The sequence below is a fragment of the Cygnus olor genome, chromosome 15 (genome assembly GCF_009769625.2).
Source record: "Cygnus olor isolate bCygOlo1 chromosome 15, bCygOlo1.pri.v2, whole genome shotgun sequence".
NCBI lineage: Eukaryota > Metazoa > Chordata > Aves > Anseriformes > Anatidae > Cygnus > Cygnus olor.
The window spans coordinates 6,747,237-6,764,901 of record NC_049183.1 but is presented as its reverse complement, the minus strand read 5'-3'; the positions used below and the strand labels follow the sequence as shown (position 1 = coordinate 6,764,901).

The 17,665-nt window shown below is 55.8% G+C and overlaps 1 protein-coding gene across 1 annotated transcript; it reads left to right on the top strand.

Annotated features, from left to right (window-relative positions):
• The first annotated feature begins 27 nt into the window (after window positions 1–27).
• On the top strand, window positions 28–3,230 carry MRPL28 (mitochondrial ribosomal protein L28). Its single transcript, XM_040574042.1, has 5 exons — window positions 28–361; window positions 463–615; window positions 848–982; window positions 1,606–1,692; window positions 2,845–3,230. Exons 1-5 carry the CDS (start codon window positions 71–73, stop codon window positions 2,920–2,922), a joined length of 744 nt encoding a protein of 247 aa, XP_040429976.1. The 5' UTR covers window positions 28–70; the 3' UTR covers window positions 2,923–3,230.
• Window positions 3,231–17,665: the final 14,435 nt, after the last annotated feature.

Genomic DNA, 17,665 nt, shown 5'->3' with positions numbered 1-17,665 from the left:
CGCCGTCTGAAGCCCGGCTCCGGCAGCCCAGGGGCGGCACCTCCCGCTTCCGGCAGGGGCCGGGGCGGCCATGCCGCTGCACCGCTTCCCGCCGCGGCTGTGGCCGGCCCTGCGGCTGCGGCAGGGGCTGTGCTCGCGGCTGCCCGCGCACTGCCTACGGGCGCTGCAGGAGGACGAGCCGCCCGCCGCCCCCGTGCACTGGCGGCCGCAGGGGGCTCGCTACCGCCGCAACCCGCGCACCGGCGAGCGGGAGCGCGCGCAGGACGTGCCGGTGGCCCCCTTCCTGCCGCCCGCCGCGCACCGGGGGCTGTGGGGCGGCGAGGGCTGGGTCCGCGGCTTCCGCTACGCGCGCGACGACAAGGTGAGGCCGGCCTCCCCCGGGCCTCCCGTCCCCCCCCTCCGCCTCCCCGGGGCCCGCCTCGGCCGCGTCCCCCGGCCCTGACCGGCCCCGCCCGCGGGCAGCTCTCCACCCGGCTGCCGAAGGTGTGGAAGCCGCAGCTGTTCGAGCGGCGCCTCTACAGCGAGATCCTGGACGCCACGCTCACCGTCACCGTCACCATGCGCACGCTGGACCTCATCGACCAGGCCTACGGCTTCGACTTCTACATCCTCAAGGCAAGGCCTCGGCCCCGCGCCTCCGGCACCCTCCCGGCCGCAGCCGCGGGCGTTAAAATCGGATCCGCCAGCAGGTCGGCGTCAGGGAACGCCTGGGGAGCGTCTTCCCCTTTTGCGTGTGTCCTGTGCGGCGTCTGGGTACATTGCCAGGGTTGTCCGCATGCTGGTAGGCTCGCGTCTTCTTTGCGTTGTCCGTCGGTGCGTGTTCACGTTGTTAGTTCTCTCTCGCCAGACCCCAAAAGCAGATCTGTGCTCGAAGCTGGGGATGGATTTGAAGCGAACGATGTTGCTGCGGCTTGCACGGAGAGATCCCAAACTGCATCCCGATGATCCAGCCAGAAGAGAGGCAATTTATAATAAGTACCAGGTGGGTACCCGACTTGCTGCTTCCGCTCTGGTGTCCGCAGCGGTGTCCGCTGGTGGTCTTGACTGATAACATCTTGTTCACTCCCTTGCAGTACGAGCTAGAATTCGTTCTCCTGTGTTCAGGGTGTGGGTATAGAAGATCTAAACATCGTTTGCTAGGCTTTTCTCATCTCTCTGCGGCTGCTGCTTTCTCTATTCACCACTGAGGCAGACAAAGATCTGCGTTTCTGTTGTGAATCTACAACAAGCACCATAGGAACTGGCACTACCAACAGCAGGGAGAATTTTTATTGACGCTGCAGTGAGGAGCCCTTATTGCCTGAGTGCAATTGTGTAGTCTTGTGCAGCTGATGGTGGTTGCCATCCATCGTCTGTGATCAGCCACAGAAGCGTTGGAAGGAGAGGCAGAGCAGCGTACACAGTGCTGTATGCTTTGAAAAAGGGAAAAGGAGAAAGGTGAAGCAAGCTTTGCCAGAAATGAGATGAGCAAGGGAACAGTGCTTGAGGCTTGTTTGCAGTAATGTTCTTGCTGGAGGAAAGGTGTTTGTGTGAGTGGGGTGCAGAAGGGATTTGCATGTTCCTCACCTGGAGAGACTACACCACCTGTTCCTCCTTTTGTCACAGGAATTTGTGATTCCAGAAGAGGAGGCTGAATGGGTTGGCTTGAGTTTAGAAGAAGCAATAGAAAAACAGAGGCTCCTAGAAAAAAAGGTGAGTTTCTGAGGCGGTGCTGTCCTGCGAGCACAGAGGTGTCTTAGCTGCATCATGCTGTGCATCCAGTTGATCTAAGTGTCCTGAGCACTCATCATCGATAGAAGTAGCACTCCAAAACTCCTGAGAAGCCACTTGAGCCCGGTTAAATTTGGGTGCCCAAAACATGGTGCTGGGCTAAAGTGCTTTGTAATACCAGATCCCCCCTTGTCAGGGGAGAGATTTTTAGTAGGGGATGGCTCCTAACTCCTTCCTGATGCACAAACATCTTTCCCTTTGGCTGCCTTCTGTTACATCACTGGATGCAGGTTCAGGGCTCACTCAGTTTTGTGGCAGCTCGCTTGTTAGAAACAATATGGAGAGGATGGGGCGTCACAGAGCTGCTGAGCCAAAAGGGCTCCCTGGGTGGCGCAGGGCACAGTGTCTGTTGGTGACCTTTCCCCCAGACCTGTTTGCTCCTGTTGTGGCTGCAGAAGAAATAAAAAGGTCAGGAGCGGTGAGTGCATGAGGTGGTGCCAGGCCCTGAACCATGCAGGGCTCCAGCTCCTTCAAGGGGTATGCTCTCCCAGAGTGCTTCAGTGTAGCCCTGATTTAGGGCACCATGAGAAAGGAGGGAAGCACTTTTAGAAAGAACAGGGCTCCTGGGAGCTCCTGTTGATTCCCATTTGCAGGCAAAACTGGGGAAAGCTGATGAACGTCCCGTGCAGGTGCCTATCATCTGAGGCAAGATCACAGAACTGAGCAGCAGATGTATCTAGAGCGGTGGCATAGCAGGATGCTTTGTTCATCCACTGGAAAAAAAAAGGGCCCATCTTCTGGTTTTAACTGCTAGCAGTCCTGCAACACCGGGCAAACTGCTTGCAGGGGAGAAAGGCCCTTGTCTTAAAACGTGTGGAGACGTTCACAAGTCTCGCTAACGTCGGAGACCACAGATGAGGTACCATGGGTGCTCTTTCTTCCTGCACCTCTAAGTAGTGCTTCACAAGTTTCTTTATGTTGTCGTTGACAGGCTGCAGAGTGGTTGAATGATGCTTGGTTTGCTGGCACAGGTGCACGGATAGGGTTGTTGCAATAGGGCATTTCTGCCGCTTAGCACGAGACTTGCTGCTGCTCAGGTTCAGTCTAAGTAGTTTAACCTCCATTTTGTTTCAGGACCCTGTCCCACTCTTCAAGGTGTATGCTGAAGAACTTGTCAACCAACTGAAAGAAAAGGCACTTCAGAAGCAATGACGAAATCTTTAGCGCAAACTCCCAGCTACAGATCGAGCTGTGGGGTTCAGTGAGCCTTCTGCCTGAACCATGCTTGTGTAGAAGAGGCCCCACAATGAGCACACCCAGGAGCGTGTTGCAGTTATCAACATCTAAGCACAGCAGCCTAACCTCAGTGAGGAATTGTGCCTGTTGGCTGAGGAAATTATTTCTGTCCTGTGGCCTCTGAAAGCATTCTTATAAGACTGACCCGATGTGGTGGTTCTGCCTGTGCAAGTACTTGACTGCTGTGTGATCCTGACCTAAAATTAAATATGCATTTTAGGGAATATCAGTAGACTTTACCCTGATCCTCACTGGTCATTAGTGCGTTGCAGAGACCACAAGACGTAGTGGTGGTGATTCTTGGATCAGTCCGCAGCTCTCGTGCGGAGGAGAGATGATCGTGCCCCAAAAGCGTGACCCCAAACCACGATGAGAGAAACGAGCAGTGCTTGTCTGGCTTATTTTCCACTGAAATGTAAAACTACAGGGGAGCAGAAGTTCCCAGTGTTTGTTCTGCCTTGAAGATTGGGAGAGAGTGCTGCAGAGGGCATCATTGGGTAGGCATAAAGCCTTCGTAGGGCTGGGAGTGAGGGAGATGGTTTGGGTGAATTTAACTGAAATGGTAGTGTTTTGTGAAGACTTCTTTGCTGCTTTTGGAGACTGGGAATGGGTTGGAGCCCTCACAAGGGGTATTTGAGCCAGCAGGTGAGTGGCACAGCTGTGCAGCTGGTCAGGGGCTGCCAGGCTGGGGCTGTGCTGTCTCTAAATGGGAGCAGGGGACAAGTTGGGTGGTAAAAATGGGTGTTTCCAGCCTTGCATGTCCCAGCTCTGGCGAGTCAAGGTTCCCAAGAGGAAACTTGCACAGAAGGTCACATTTGCCTAATTAATGATTTCTTAGCTAGGCCACCACAATGACATTTACTTATCTTCTTGCTGTTCTGCAACTGAGCTGAGTGGGAAGCTGCTGCCCAGCTCCTCAGGGACCCTGACACTCTGCCCTCATTAGAGATAATTAGCTGGGCCGAGTTTTTCATTGACAGCTCTGCTCATCATTAGGGCTAGCAGAGCTCATGCATTTTAATGCAGCTCCGAGCAAAGCTCCAGACAGTGGCTCTGTCCCAGCTCCCCCTCCATAGCTGTGCTGGAACGTGACAGTTCTGCTTCCTGCAGTGGTGCAGCTGGCCCGTGCCTGGGTCCTGGTGCCCTGCTGAACCCCTCAGTGCCTCAAAGCCCCTTGTTGGTGAGGAGGCTGCTTGGGATGGCTGGAGAGACGATGATCAGCTCCTTCTTTTTTGGGGCTAGATTTTAGTTATGTAAAATTATCTTCCAGATCTGTGGTGCCCATACCCCTCAGGGGAGAGCTTTGGCCATATGTCCTCCCCAGCTGCAGTGCTGGTATTGCCTGTCCTTGAGCTAACTTCGCTCCTCAGTGCTTATCATGTGTGCCCGTTATGCAGGATTTGCAGTTTTAGGAAGGTTTGGTAGGCGATGAGGAAGCGCAGGGGTAGTGGGAGCTTGTGGCCAAATGTGGGGGAGAGTTCCTGTCCCATTAGGGCAGGGCTAACAGAGGCTCTGCAAAAGCGCAGTAGGAGCTCCTCTGCAGGTAAGGGACAGGGCACATGGCTAATCCTGCCTTCTCTCCCTGACTTCTGATTTGGATCCCTCCATTCTCTCTTCCTTTCTTTGCTGTGAAACCCTCTCCTTGCTCCTTTCCCTATACCCATGCTTGATGTTGCCTGGAGCTTCTCCCAAAGAACTCGTGTGTCCCTCTTCTTCTCCTGTGGCTGGGCCCATTATGGGAACATCTTCAACGTCTGCTTACTCTGGTTTGCCCCACGATAGGGTGCAGAGGTTTGCCTTCGTGAGGGAACAGCAGAGCTGCACCAGCATCAGCAAAGCTCATCCTGGTGGGCAAGGCTGGGGCCACCATGCCCATGTGTTCAGCCAGGAGTAAGCTGGCTCCTGTGATTGACAGCCCAAGGTTAGAGGGTTACTGCAAATCAGCTTTGCTTTGGAGATAACGCTCCTGACGTGAGGGAGGCTGGAAACTCATTGCTTGTGGACCAGGGATGGTGCTGCAGTTTCAGAGAAAACAAAGTGAGCGCTTGCACAGCTGCAGTCGTGCAGGGCTGGCTCGCCCTTCTGCTAGGCAAGGGAGGGAGCCCATGTCCATCTTTTGGGGTAGTCTGAGCAGCGATACTCCCAGTCAGGTCACCTTGAGGAGGTGGAGGAGTAGCTCAGGGCCTGGCCACAGGTCCAAAAACTTGCTGGAGGTTAAGGCCGCGTTCCTCAACAAACTTATTTTCTTAGCCACTTAAATTCATGAATTAAACAGTATTTTACTTGTAAATTCTTAACGGACCCATCTGAACTCAAACAATAAGTAATATTTTGGGAGCATTAACAAAAACACCATATCCCTGCTTTTCACACAGGTGTCTCAAAGGTGAGCCTGCATTTTCATTTACTCCAAAATGAGAGCCTTAAAGCCGTACAGTGGTACTGCAGAGGGTATGACTTTTAGCGGTGCTGTGAATCATCATAAACCTAGCATCAGCAAAAGTGAGAATTTTTCCCAAAAGTTATCCCCCATCCTATGGCATTTATCAAGAAAAGATGAGAGATTTAGAAACTCCCTAGGCAATTCCAGCAAGCACCTTTCAAATATTGCTGTTGTGTTTGCTTTGAAATCAACAGAACTGACTTTCCACCAAAAAGCTGAACGTAGGGGTCAAGATGGCCTGGAGGCAGCAGGGGATCAGCTCACACCTTGCGCTGCCCACAAGGGTTGCAGGGACCCTGGAGCTGGGCTGGTGCCCGCAGGACATAGGAAAAGGATGCCATGGGCAGCAGCAAGGGAAACTCCAGTGGGGCACAAGGAAAAAGTTCTTCCCTGAGAGAGGAGTGGTGCAGCCCTGCGACAGAGTCTGGAGAGCTGGCGGCATCTCCATCGCTGGAGATTTTCAGAACAGTGCAAGGCCCTGAGCAACGTGCTCTGGCTTTGCACACAGCCCTGCTCAGGGCAGGAGGTTGGGCTGGAGACCTCCAGAGGTCCTTCCAACCTAATTTTTTCTGTGATTCAGTTCCCAGGAGCTGATCCACCTGGTAAAGCTCCCTGTAAAACAACTACCAGCTTGAAGAGGGGGGATCAGTAACAAACTGAAGAAAACCAGCTAGCACCTACTGGCTGGAGAAGAAGAGCCTGGTTTGGGCAGGAGGAGAGCAAGTCAAATAGCCTGGCTCGTTCTCCTCTGGCGTATGAGCAGCCACCAGACTGCCTGAAACTCCTGCAGTCAGTCACATGCTGTGCTCCCTCTCCCTCCCATCTATGCAAGGAAGAAGCTCATGGGCAGAACCAACACCTCCAGGAGTGGCTGCAGGCATGCTTGGCGGGATGGAGCTGTTGGCCGCACACGGGTTTGCCGGATGCCCTGGACGGTGGCTGGTGGATAGGCTGGCTCTGTGTGAGCAGGGGCCAAGCCCTGGGGATGCCCTTGGGCTGCCAGCCTGGAGCCCATGCCCGGCAGAAGGCCCTGGCAGCTCTCCCCCTGTCACTGTTTTCCCCGTCCTGATGGTTTCTGACTCGCTGCTTGTCCTGGCCAGCGGCCCCAGCCCAGGAGGAGATGAGGCAGGAGGCAGCATGGCTTGTCACCTCACAGCAGACCTGGTGGCTCTGACAGGGCCGTGCTCCGCAGCCGGGACACGTGTCTTGAGGGGCAGCCAGCTGAGAGCAGCCTGGGGTCAGACTCGGGATCCTGGGTGTAGAGGGGCGCAGGCAGATCCCCTGGGTGAGCTTAGTTTTTACAGTAAGGAGCCACAAGAAACAAAAAGCTGTAACATCTACATATGCAAAACACATTAACTGCTGAAAGCATCCACTCCTCACCACGTTCCCCACCACAGCCTCTCCTACCGCCGTGGGCTGAGCTGGATGGGGGGTGCAGGGTGGGTACGTGGGGTGCCTCCATCCACATCTCCCCCTGCACGCAGTGGGCCTGCGTTGAGGGGCTGGAGGGGCGTGAGGAGCAGCCCGTGCCTGCTGGGGACTGACCGTGGGTTCTTTTGCCTGGGAGTGCCATTCTGCGTGCATCCTCCTTGCATCCATTTACTGTGTGGCTGTTGCCATGGTAACGCTTAAAATGGTGCTGTTTCGGTCCAGCTAGAACGCTCTGACAAGGGCAGGAAATGGGAGTCCATTTTGTGGCACTGCACCCTCACCCCACGCCTCGCCGCCCACCTCGAGGCCGCCCAGCACCGCGATGGTTCACGGCCGTCACCAGATGATTCGTTCCTTGGTGTGAGGACAGCGCTCTGTTGTACAGTTAGGCTGGATTTTTCCTCACATGCTTTATTCTGCCTTTAGGAAGACCTAACTTTCCCTCCAGACAGTGCTGTCGGATCCTTCTGACCTTCTAGACAACCCTCATCTTCTTGCACTGAGCAACTTGGTGCCGTCGGCAAACATTGCCACCTCGCTGGCGTGGCACGTGGCTGTGCAGAGAGCCCCGTGGGACTGCCCTGCTCTTCACGCCGCTTTGTGTTTTACCCAAATACCTCAGCACGTGGGGACTTGCCCCCTCTTTCCAAGGCAGCTGGATTTCTTTGAGGACCTTTGTTGTGGGGCCCTCCCTCCTAAATGCGTGCTGGGCCCCGGGCAGCCCTTCCCATCTGGGACTCCCCTGCCTGGCAGGGAGCAGAGGGGAGCGGAGCCACGCATCCTTCCTGTACAAACCATTCGGCCCTGCCCCACGAGCATGTGTCTCCATCACTACCTGGGTGTCTGGGCTCTCTGACCCTGCTTCCTTGGCACTTGTGTGCGTGAGTTATCCGGACCATCAGCAGATTTATAGGTTTTCCTCCTTGGTAGATTTTTCTCTGTTGCCAGTGAATGGAAGTGCACTTCTTCAGCCCCCTGTGATTTAAGCACTCCATCCTGAAGATTTGGAAAAGACATACTGATTATCTGTCTCTCTCTCTCTCTCTCTTTTTTTTTTTTTTTTTGTGGCTTTATTAGTGTCTTTTATCCATCTTTATCCAGGAATGGAACAAAGCTACAACATGCATTTCTTTTATTTTTACAGTGAAGAACTTCTCTTTATCTTGGCTGGATTTTCCGTGGTGTCTTTATTTTCCCCATGTCTGCTTGCAGCCCTTCAAATTCTTCCCACCACTGGCCTGATTCTCCTCATGGAGTGACCACGGTGCTGGCCATGCCATCAGCCTGCACCCAGAGCCATGCACCCAGGCACAAACCCTGCCAGGATGGACACTGACGACCTTATCCAGCTCCTGGTACAGGCTCTCCCCGCAGCTCTGGCCCTGCTTGCCCCTTCCTCTGCTGAGCTGCGCTACAGAAAGAGAGCTTACCTCGTGTTTTCCTGCACAAGAACTTGCCAGCTGTCGAGCAGTGAAGGGAGGCTTGCAGTGGAGCGTGGCCATGCAGAGCTCTGCAGAGCCGGGAGGCCTTCCTGCTGAGGTGAGGCAGGCGTGCTGTTGTGCATGGGGAAAGCCAGGCTCCCCAGTCTCAGCTCTTGAATGAAGTCAGTATTTTATGGCTCTCCGGGCTCTATGGGAGCTTCCAAAGCCAGGTCTCGTCGCTGGGCCACAGCCTGAGCCACTGGATACAACCCCTGAGAGCAGATAAATGCAGGAAGGACTGGCAGGTGGAGCCTCTGCCTCCTGTCTTTAATTAGTCACATTTTGATGCATAAGCAATTTTAAAACAGATTTTCAAAGGTTGTCTTTCAAGTCTGCCTGGTTTTAAGAGCAGCAAAGGAAGCTAGCTAGCGCAGCAGCACCTTTGCAGCAGCCACCAGGGCCAAGGTGCCCAGACGCACCCCCCTCGGCACATGGCCTAGGGTCTCCCTGTAAGTCCTGCCCCCCCCCAGCTGTGCCTAGACCCCTACTGCCTCCGGCTACCTGGGCTCAGCACCAGGATGGGACCTGGCGTGGCGTTGCCAGCAGCTCCTGGCTTGCTGGTCACTGCTCCTTGGGGAGTGGTAAAGGGGTACCATTCACAAGCAGCTGAGGATGTGCTCAGAGCAGCCAGCCCTGCTGCCTTGGGGCAACTCAGAGGAAGAGCGAGAACAACCCAGCTCACGTGGGTGATGTGTACAACCCTGGCACCAAAAAAATGGGAAAATCTGTGTGGCTGCAGGCACCAGGCTAGCTGGCTTCCCAGGGTGGGCCACCTGGCCAAGCAGTACCTGGATGCTCAGAGCTAGGCCCTACTGAGGTGCAGAGGTGGGAAATCATCCCTGTGAAGATGTGGTCCTGGCACCCACCACGAGATATTGTTTTCTACATGATATGCTGCAGAAAACAGAATTAGGGCCTAGTGAGGGCTATGGGGAAGGTATCTTCCTATCCTGGGGTAGGCTTGCATGTTTTGAGGGGCAGCTCTCTGCAGTGGTGTATGAGGGAAGAAGGACGGGGGTCTCCAAGGGGCTGGCAGAGGGGCTGGGAGGTCCCTCCCGCAGGGGCAGACCTGGGCACGCAATGGGTGGAGGGCAGCGAGTGGGGTCGGCGGATGGGTGAGTGCAGATAAAACCCGAGCAGCTCCTGTGACTGGGATCCGGGGAGTTTCCATGGGAACTGACAGAGGATGCTCAGAGGGCAGCAGCAGCTCCGCCAGCCTCACTTGCTGGCCTCGGCGCGTGTGCCCTGGCATCAAGCACAGGTGGAGGTTTCCCTTCAGTGTGTGCAGGGGCTGGGCAGAGGGGCCCTGCAGGGCTCCCGAAACCGCCCGGAGCCAGAGGAGGCCAGCTCGTCGCCCACGGCCATGCAGCGAGTGGGTGTCCAGCGGGGGCTGTAACACTGGCTCTGGGGTGGCTGCGCACCGCTTGGCTCGCTGCTTGCTTCCCCTTGGCTTTGCTGGGGCTGAGCCGCGTGCTTAAGTGTTGGCTGAACCAGGGCCAGACCCGTTCTGTGGGCAGCTGGCTGGCGTGTTTGTTTAAGCCAAGCCTTCCCGGCTGTACCAACAGCCGCCTGTTTATCCGCACGTGGGTGGCGAGAGCCCTGACGTCAATGCCTCCCTTTTATCTCCCCCACAGCCAGCTGAGCTCCCCAGGAGGAGGAGGAGGACCGTTTGCCTGGCTCGCCAGACACTGGGATGAGCTGCTGCGGCAGCATCTGCGCTGGGAGCAGCGGTGACATGGCTGCACACGGTGCTTGCTCTGCAGGGCAGCGCTCCCCACCCTGCCCTCCTCACTGATCTTTGCCCTGCTCCTGTGCCACCGCAGCAGGTCTGCTTGACCCAGTTGGTCTCTTTTGGGGTGCTTCTCCAGAATTTTGTTCTCGGGGGGGGCTGCCAACAGCTTGGGGGCTGTTTAGAAATAATATACATTGCTCATTAGCATTGTTCATCCTTTTTGCCATGCTCCTGGGAAGCACCTCTTGCTCACTTCTGCATTTCTGTAGCAAAACTGGAAAAGCTCTCTGAGTTTGGCTGAGGAGGAGGCCAGGAAAGGCCATCTCCAGGTTGGCACTACCGCTTGAGCCCACTGTTCTGAGGACTCCTTGCCCCTCTTGTTGGCTACCCCACAATACCCGGGCACCAGCGAGCTCCTTGGCTTGGGGCCATGGTCTGCTCTGCATGTGCTGTCCTGAACCCACTCCTCTCAGCTAGTTGTGGTGGCAGCATGGCAATGCTGGGGGGTGAGAGGTGGCACGGGGACAGGTCTGGGAGCTGGGGATGTCCCAGCGGCACTCACTGTGTGCCAGCCTCAGCTGCCAGCCATGGCCCCTCTGTCTGAGCCCAGGAGATGCTGCTTGGGCAGCTGGAGACATGGCAGTGTCTCTGTCCTGAGGTTGCCGATGGGTCTGGCACATTCGTGTTTGCAGGTACAGCCGCAATCCTGCGTTCCCACACTGGGCAGCTGCCCTGCTCCATGCTCTGGCATGGACTACCCCTAGATGAGATCATGTTTGGCGGCTTCAACCACACTTACACCCTTCCCTCATATCTGTTGTGGTCTTCTGGCCTTCCCTCCTGTTTGCTTTTTTGACCACTCCTGAGCACAAGGCAGACATTTTCATAGGGCTGCTTGTTGTAACACCAGCAGTGGCTCATGGCTGGATGGAAACACTCCACTCAGGAAGGAATTTCATCAGCCATCTTATTGCCTAGGGCCTTGAATGGTCTCTCTGCGGTTCCTTGCAGCTGGACCCAGCCCCAGCCCTGAGTCGCTTGCATTTACAGTGAGCTCCAGGGTACCCACGAGGCTGTGGAAGACCCAAGTCCCACCGCAGGTGCTGCGCGCTCCCCAGCCACCTCCCCACCACGGGAAATGCCCACTCCCCTCCTGCACCGAGCCCTGCCACTTGCCATTGCCCTTCCACCCCTAAGCTGCTCAATTTCCCTGGAGGCCTTTGGCGACAACGCTGTCACCAGCCTTTTGCAAACCCAGCACAGCTGTACCATATGCACCACCGTTTCCTATGTTGCTGCTGGCTCCTTCAAAGTTGGCTGCTCTTGAGAGACAGGACTTCCCTTTACAAGTAATCTGCTTTTTTTCCCCAGGTAGATAGTATTTAGATAACATTTACTCAGGTGACCACCAATTCTATTTCCAGTAGCACTTCGGCTAACCTGCAGGTACAGATGTCTGACTTAGCGGCCTGCAGTTTCCTGGATCTCCCTGCAACAGGTTAAAAGGAAAACTGGTGTCACGTCCACCAGGTGGTTCCAGGGAGCAGGTACATCGGGCTGTCTGAGGATCATCTGTTTAATCCTCCACTTCCTGCAGAAGCAGGGGAGATGCCGCCTGGCACCATGACTCCTTGCTGCTCTCCTCTCAGCTGGCTCTGCACATCGTGGTGTGCTTTCTGTCTCTGCTGCGCTTCCCACCATGAAGTTGGGAACCCCCCGGCTCCTCCTGCTGCAAGCACCGAAGTGACGAGGTGAGGCAGCAAAACCCCAGTCCTCCTCCCGCAACCTCCCTGATGGACTCCTTCAAAGAGGGAATTGCCAGATGAGCTTGGTTCTTTTCCCTTTCTCTCAAGATACTTTTCTGAGTTCTTTTTTTTCCCCCTGCTGTTTCATGTGTTAAAATTTAATATCTCCTGGATCCTCATTTAATAAACATGCACCAGAAGAACACAGATGAAGCTCTCTAGCACACGCTGGGAGCCGCAAGGTCTTGCTTTTTGGGGCCACTGCCAGGTCTCTGGCTATGCTCACCACCACCACGGGCAGAGCAGCCCGCAGGCTGCGTCCCAGCACGCGATGGGCACGGGCACTGGGGAGGGAGTGGGGCTGACCGCGGGGCAGCACGGTACGACCCGGCTCTGCCCACCGGGGCCAGCCTGGCACCCAAGCCGAACCCACCCCATGGGCAGGGGCCGCTCGCTTGCAGGGAAAGGCCGGGAGCCCCTTCCTGCCCAGATCTCTGCATGCAGAGAAGCCAGCTTTAAGTGTGTTGTGCCTGCATACAGCCAGAAACAGGGAAATCCCAGCGATGTGCGGGAGGCTGAGCAGGACAATTCCTTGTCCTTACACAGCAGCCATGCTCTGGTTATGCTTTTGGTTGCAGTTTGGACAGCACAGGCAGTTATGCTTCTTTGCTTTTTTACCATCCCTGCTCTGCAACGCATGACGATCTCTGTAGGCCAGCACGGCCACCCCGGCTGCAGTCCTGCTGCGAGGGTCCTCACCATGGAGGGTGCCACAGGGCTGGGCGGGCTCTCACTGGAGGTCCCCTTGTTCACAAGGTGTCATCCTCTCTTAGATCCTCCCTAAGACCCTTTAATTCAGTTTTCCTGGAGCTGCCGTTCAGCCTCCAGCAATCACTGGTGCAGACAGAAGGGCGCTGCGAGTCTCACGCAGGTGTCCCAGCTGATGAGGCTGAACCTGATGCTGGTTTGCTGTTCTTTGGCTGAAGCATCTGTCCCTGACCACAGAGACGGGCCCAGAGCCACGCTCTTGCTTGCATCCCATCCACAGGTACCTCTTAGGACATCACCTGTGGGACTTGCCCAGCCACAAGCATAAAATCCTGCTCCCTTGCCCCACGGGCCATGTGGTCTACATTCACCGATCTGGCAACAAGGCTCCTCTGCAGCTAATTGCCTCATGAATTGCTCTGTCCATCACCATTAACCACCCTCCAGGAGTAATGAGGACCTCTGTGCCCTACACAATGCCCGAATGGTGCTTGGTGTGAAGACAGCGGGGCCCAGGCAGGCACCCTGGCATTGAGATGGCAGGAGCAGAGGTAGGAGCTGCTCCGCTTTGGCCAGTGCTGCCCTCGGCTCCTGCAGAGCTGGCAGCACTGCCACTGGGCCAGGGAACGGTGGCGGCACCCCAGCCACTCCTGCAGCCCCAAATCCAGCCGCGTCCCTGCTCCCCAGGGCTCCCTGCAGCTTCCCCGCCCAGCTGGGAGCCGTGCGAAGGGTTGGCTGGTGTCTGGGCAGAAACCCGGCACGGCGTGGATATGAATTGCTAATACACCGGCAGCAGCCATGGGGAAGGAGGCGGGGGCTGCGGGGGAAGCATTTGGCCCCATCTTCTCTCTCCGGATGAACCGATGTGAAATCCACATGAAAGGCAAAAGCAGTCACTGGCAGCCTCAAGACAAGACCCTGTGGTGGTCAGACCCTCCTCCCGGCCCCTCGTGGCTGTAGGGTGCCATGCGTCCCCCCCGGAGCAGCTCCTTGGTGGCCAGGGCTGGGCGATGGTGCTGGAAAGCCCTGGCATCGAGTCATTGTGCAACCAAGCAGCTGTGGTGGGAGCAGCCAGCGGGGAAAGGCTGGCCGGGGGGGAGGCAGCCGCTTTCTACAACAGCGTTCAAAGAGTTTTGCTTAAGTGTTGCTGCTCTTTAGGGCTTCCTCCCCCCACCCAAAAAAAAAAAAAAAAAAAAAAAAGGAGAAAAGGAAGATAAATCTTTCCATGCAGGATGAAAGCGGCCTGTCTTGACTATTTACCCAGCAATTATAAGTAAATCGGTGGTGCCTAAAGGGGCTGGTTGCCATAGTTACAATAGGATTGGAAGGACCATCATTTGGTCCTGGCCGCAGCCAATCAGGCTGAGAAGCCAAAGCTGCAATATAAAGTAAAGATTCCCATCTTCCAGCCACACAGTTGCCAAGAAAGGGAAATAGGTTCAAGAGTCTTGGAAAGTGCTCCGGACAGCAAGCAGGGCGGCTGCTCCCGTCATGGCGGACTGCGAAAACCCAGCCGGCGCGCGACGCAGCGGGGCAGGCAGGTGAGAAATCCCAACTCTCCCCATCTCCCCGGTTATTGTTCTCCTTCGCCACGGCCCCCTCCGCCACCCCACCCCACCCGCGGCCACCACCGACCCCCTCGCCCCAGCCCCAAAACCCACAATGAAACCCCCTTCGGGCAAGAGACAAAGAGATCCGTGCGGAAAAACGCTCCACCATTCTCCCCAAATTGTTATCGTAGGCCTTTCAAATCAAATTTCGCAAAGCAGCTTCATCAAAGGCCCCCAGCTGGGAGATGCAAGCCCCATATTCCTGCCGCCCACACGGCCCCCCCAGGTCTTGGATGGTGCGACAATCGCACACAAAGTCAGCGCGGCTTGAGAAGTGTGTTTGCAAAAAAAAAAGGGGGAAAAAAAAAAGAAAGCGAGAAAGAGCGGTGCCTAAATTGATCATAGTCTCCAAATCTCATTACTCGAGACTTCTGAGGACGGATATTTCCAAAGGCTGCTATTAAAGACTTGTAAATGGAGCCCCTTTATGAGATCAAAGCCCAAGGGCCGGGACACAGGGGTGTGCGGTTGCTACTGTGGTGGCTAGAGGAGGGGGCGAGTGGTGGAGAGCCGCAGGATGGTGGGGGGAGTGTTCCTCCCCTGCTGCTGCTGCCCTCCATGTTTCCAGTGTCGCTGCTGCTGCTGCGTGACCCATCTTGCAATGGATACTGCAAACGTGATGTCAGGCAGGGACGGCGGGGAGAGCCGAACGCCGCCCCGGCTCCAAACGGCTGAAACGGAGACGAGCGAACTCTGCCGGCTCGCGGCACCAAGCTGGGGACACAGAGAGAGAGTTCAGAAACTCAAGCAGCTCCCTTCCAAAATTCATTATTAAAAAATGAGCTTATTCCAGGCGGGACCTCTCAGGACACCTTGAATTGCAGATCAGCTCACGGCACTGGTCAGCGGGCTGAGCAAGGCTTTCCTAGCGGTTGAGTCTACTTGGTTGGGTCTCTTTTTCCTCCCGAAGTTGCGGCATCTCAAAGCCTTGCTGGCCATGAGCAGAAGGGCTGAGAACAAAGGGAGGTGGACAGAAGTTGCACTACTTTCCCTTCCTGCTGCCTCCCTTCAAATACGGGCTTATTTCTGTTGTTGGTAACAAATTCAGCTCTAGGCAGTATTCCCACCACCAGCAAACAGGCGCCCCATCATATTCATGGAAAGCAAACTCACAGATGGTAAAATAACAGAGTCGTGTAGGTTTCAAAGAGACTTTCTATGTCAATTGTTATATTATTAGGTAAACTCTAAGAAGAAAATCTTTTAATCCACTGTGGCTAATCCAGTCCACTTTTGTTGGCCAGGACATATTCAGCATCAACAAAAGGCTCTGGCCGACGGACACCGGCATACATAATGTATTTATAACTCTGGGAGCTGGCTCGGCAGCTCCCAGAAAGAGACACTTCTTGGGCCAGCAGCAGGGGCCGGAGCAGAGGATTTGCCCGACTTCTATCAGTTTTATTTTCATTTCAAAGAACCCGACTGATATTTGCACTGCGCAGTTTACCAGGCGAAGCACAAAGAGGGCAGGGATGTTCCCAGCTTCGGCTGGCCCCACAGTCCCCGGACTCGCTGGGATGCAGCTGGGACCCTGCTGGGACCCACGCCCCTTGCCTCCCTCCAGGTCTGAGGCAGCGTGAGGACATGGGAGGGCCTGGGCACTGGGAAATCCACCAGGCACTGGGCAGGGAGTGTGGGGCTGAGAGCTCCCAGTGCTGTCAGCACTCGGGGCTGGGGCAGAGGCATGTGGGAGAGCGAGCACCGTGCCCGCCGGGAGGAGGAGTGCTCCAGAAGGCATGGGCAGGTTTTCAGGCTCCCACCCAGCCTTTCTTGGCTGCTGACTGCCTTGTGTTGGTGGCAGAGAGGGCTGCAAGGGTCGGTTTGCCCCGGGCCTGGTGTTGGAGCGACTGCTCCCATGGGGGCAGGCTCCGGGAGCAGAGCGGCCACCAGGAGGTGTTGGCTGTGCACAGGGTGGCTCCCGCACAAAACAGCCATTCCGGTCCCCTAGGATTTATACAGGTTTCGCTTGGAAGACGTCATTGCTCTGGGGTGGGAGGAATCACCTTTCTGCAAGGGCATGGGATATAAATGATGTGGGAAAAGAAATGCCCAGCACTGCAGAGGTTGTGCAGAGCCTCTGAGGATGTGAGGTGCATGGACAGACATTGTCATCCTTGGCACGCTGCCACAGGAAGATGCTAAGCCCAAAGTCTGCAAGATTTGGTACCGTATATCCACCATCACATTTTCTCATGCTTCTGCCAATTGTGACTACAAAGGATCAGGCTGAAATATAATATGAGGCCTGATTCACTCATGTTTGGCGGCCCTGGGTTCTCCTGTCTTCTGCAGCACCTGAGGCTGGTCACTGTCACCAGTCCATCTAGTCAAAAAAGTGAAGATGTGGGGCGTCAGACTGGTGTCTGCTGCCACCATGGGAGAAGAGCTGGATAAGATGAAGGACATGGCTGGCTCGAGCACAAAGGGTGTGAAATGTCTGCAGATAGGCAGGCTGGAAACTAGAATGTAGCTCTGGCCCTGAAGAGCAGGAGGGACTGGAGTAGCCTCTGTGTCCCGATGGGGACAGGAGCCAAAGGCTGGGAAGCAGCACTGCTTTACAGAGAACAGTCCAAGGCCTGGTGCCTGCAGGAGAGTGGACACAGAAAGCCACGAGACACCTGCCCAGCCCAGCACCTCTGCCAAGCGGTTCTTGCTTTCTCCTCCCCAAGGACAGAGCAGGCTGCAGGATGCTCACGGCCACTAACGCATGTCTCTCCCTGCTCCCAGCCCTCACGTCCTAGGGAGGCCTTGGGACTCAGGCTGCTGCTTCCTCGGCTGCACCTGAGCCCCAGGTTCCCCTTCTCCAGGTCTGCTTTGTAATGAAGCTGGCATGATTTGTTGGGTGGCAGTTTCCCAGAAGCGTTCAGACTGCTGTGGTTCGCCTGCCTGCCATGTCATGGGAAGGGGAGGGGATATTAGGAGTGGAGCAGTGTGGTATTTCACGCAGGATAAAGGACACTAAATGGTGAGCACAAGTGGAAAGGGGCCATGGAAATGCTGGCAGAAGCAGGCCAGGGGAACCTCATATCCGATATCCAGTGCTAGGGCAGTTTTGCCTCTGCCTTGGAGCAAGTCTTGGACCCCTCCTAAGACAGAAACCCCACGCTTCTCTGTGTTTCCTCTCAGTGAACCATATAGTGAACTATTCTCTGAGTGTTTTTACCCGTTCTGTGTCACAACGACTCTGATACCCTCCACATTTGCTTGCTCGATGCCAGAAACACCCGGCCACGCACCATGCCTCAAGCCATCAAGCAGCCGACTGCAGACCTTTGCCTGCTTCCACAAATGAAGAGGCGACACTTGTTAAGCAACCCAGCTCATCAGCTGCAGCTCAGCACAGCGTTGGTTTGCTGATGAGGGGCAGAAGAGCCTGCACCAACCCCACCGGTGCGGGGGGACGCGGCTGGGTGCCTGCTGGGCCACGGTGGGTGCCCTCCGGC

Coding starts and splice junctions, on each gene's coding strand:
- MRPL28 (XM_040574042.1), top strand. CDS start 71: ATGCCGCTGCACCGCTTCCCGCCGCGGCTGTGGCCGGCCCTGCGGCTG. Junction 616..847: donor TCGACTTCTACATCCTCAAG/GCAAGGCCTCGG, acceptor CTCTCTCGCCAG/ACCCCAAAAGCAGATCTGTG. Junction 983..1,605: donor CAATTTATAATAAGTACCAG/GTGGGTACCCGA, acceptor CTTTTGTCACAG/GAATTTGTGATTCCAGAAGA.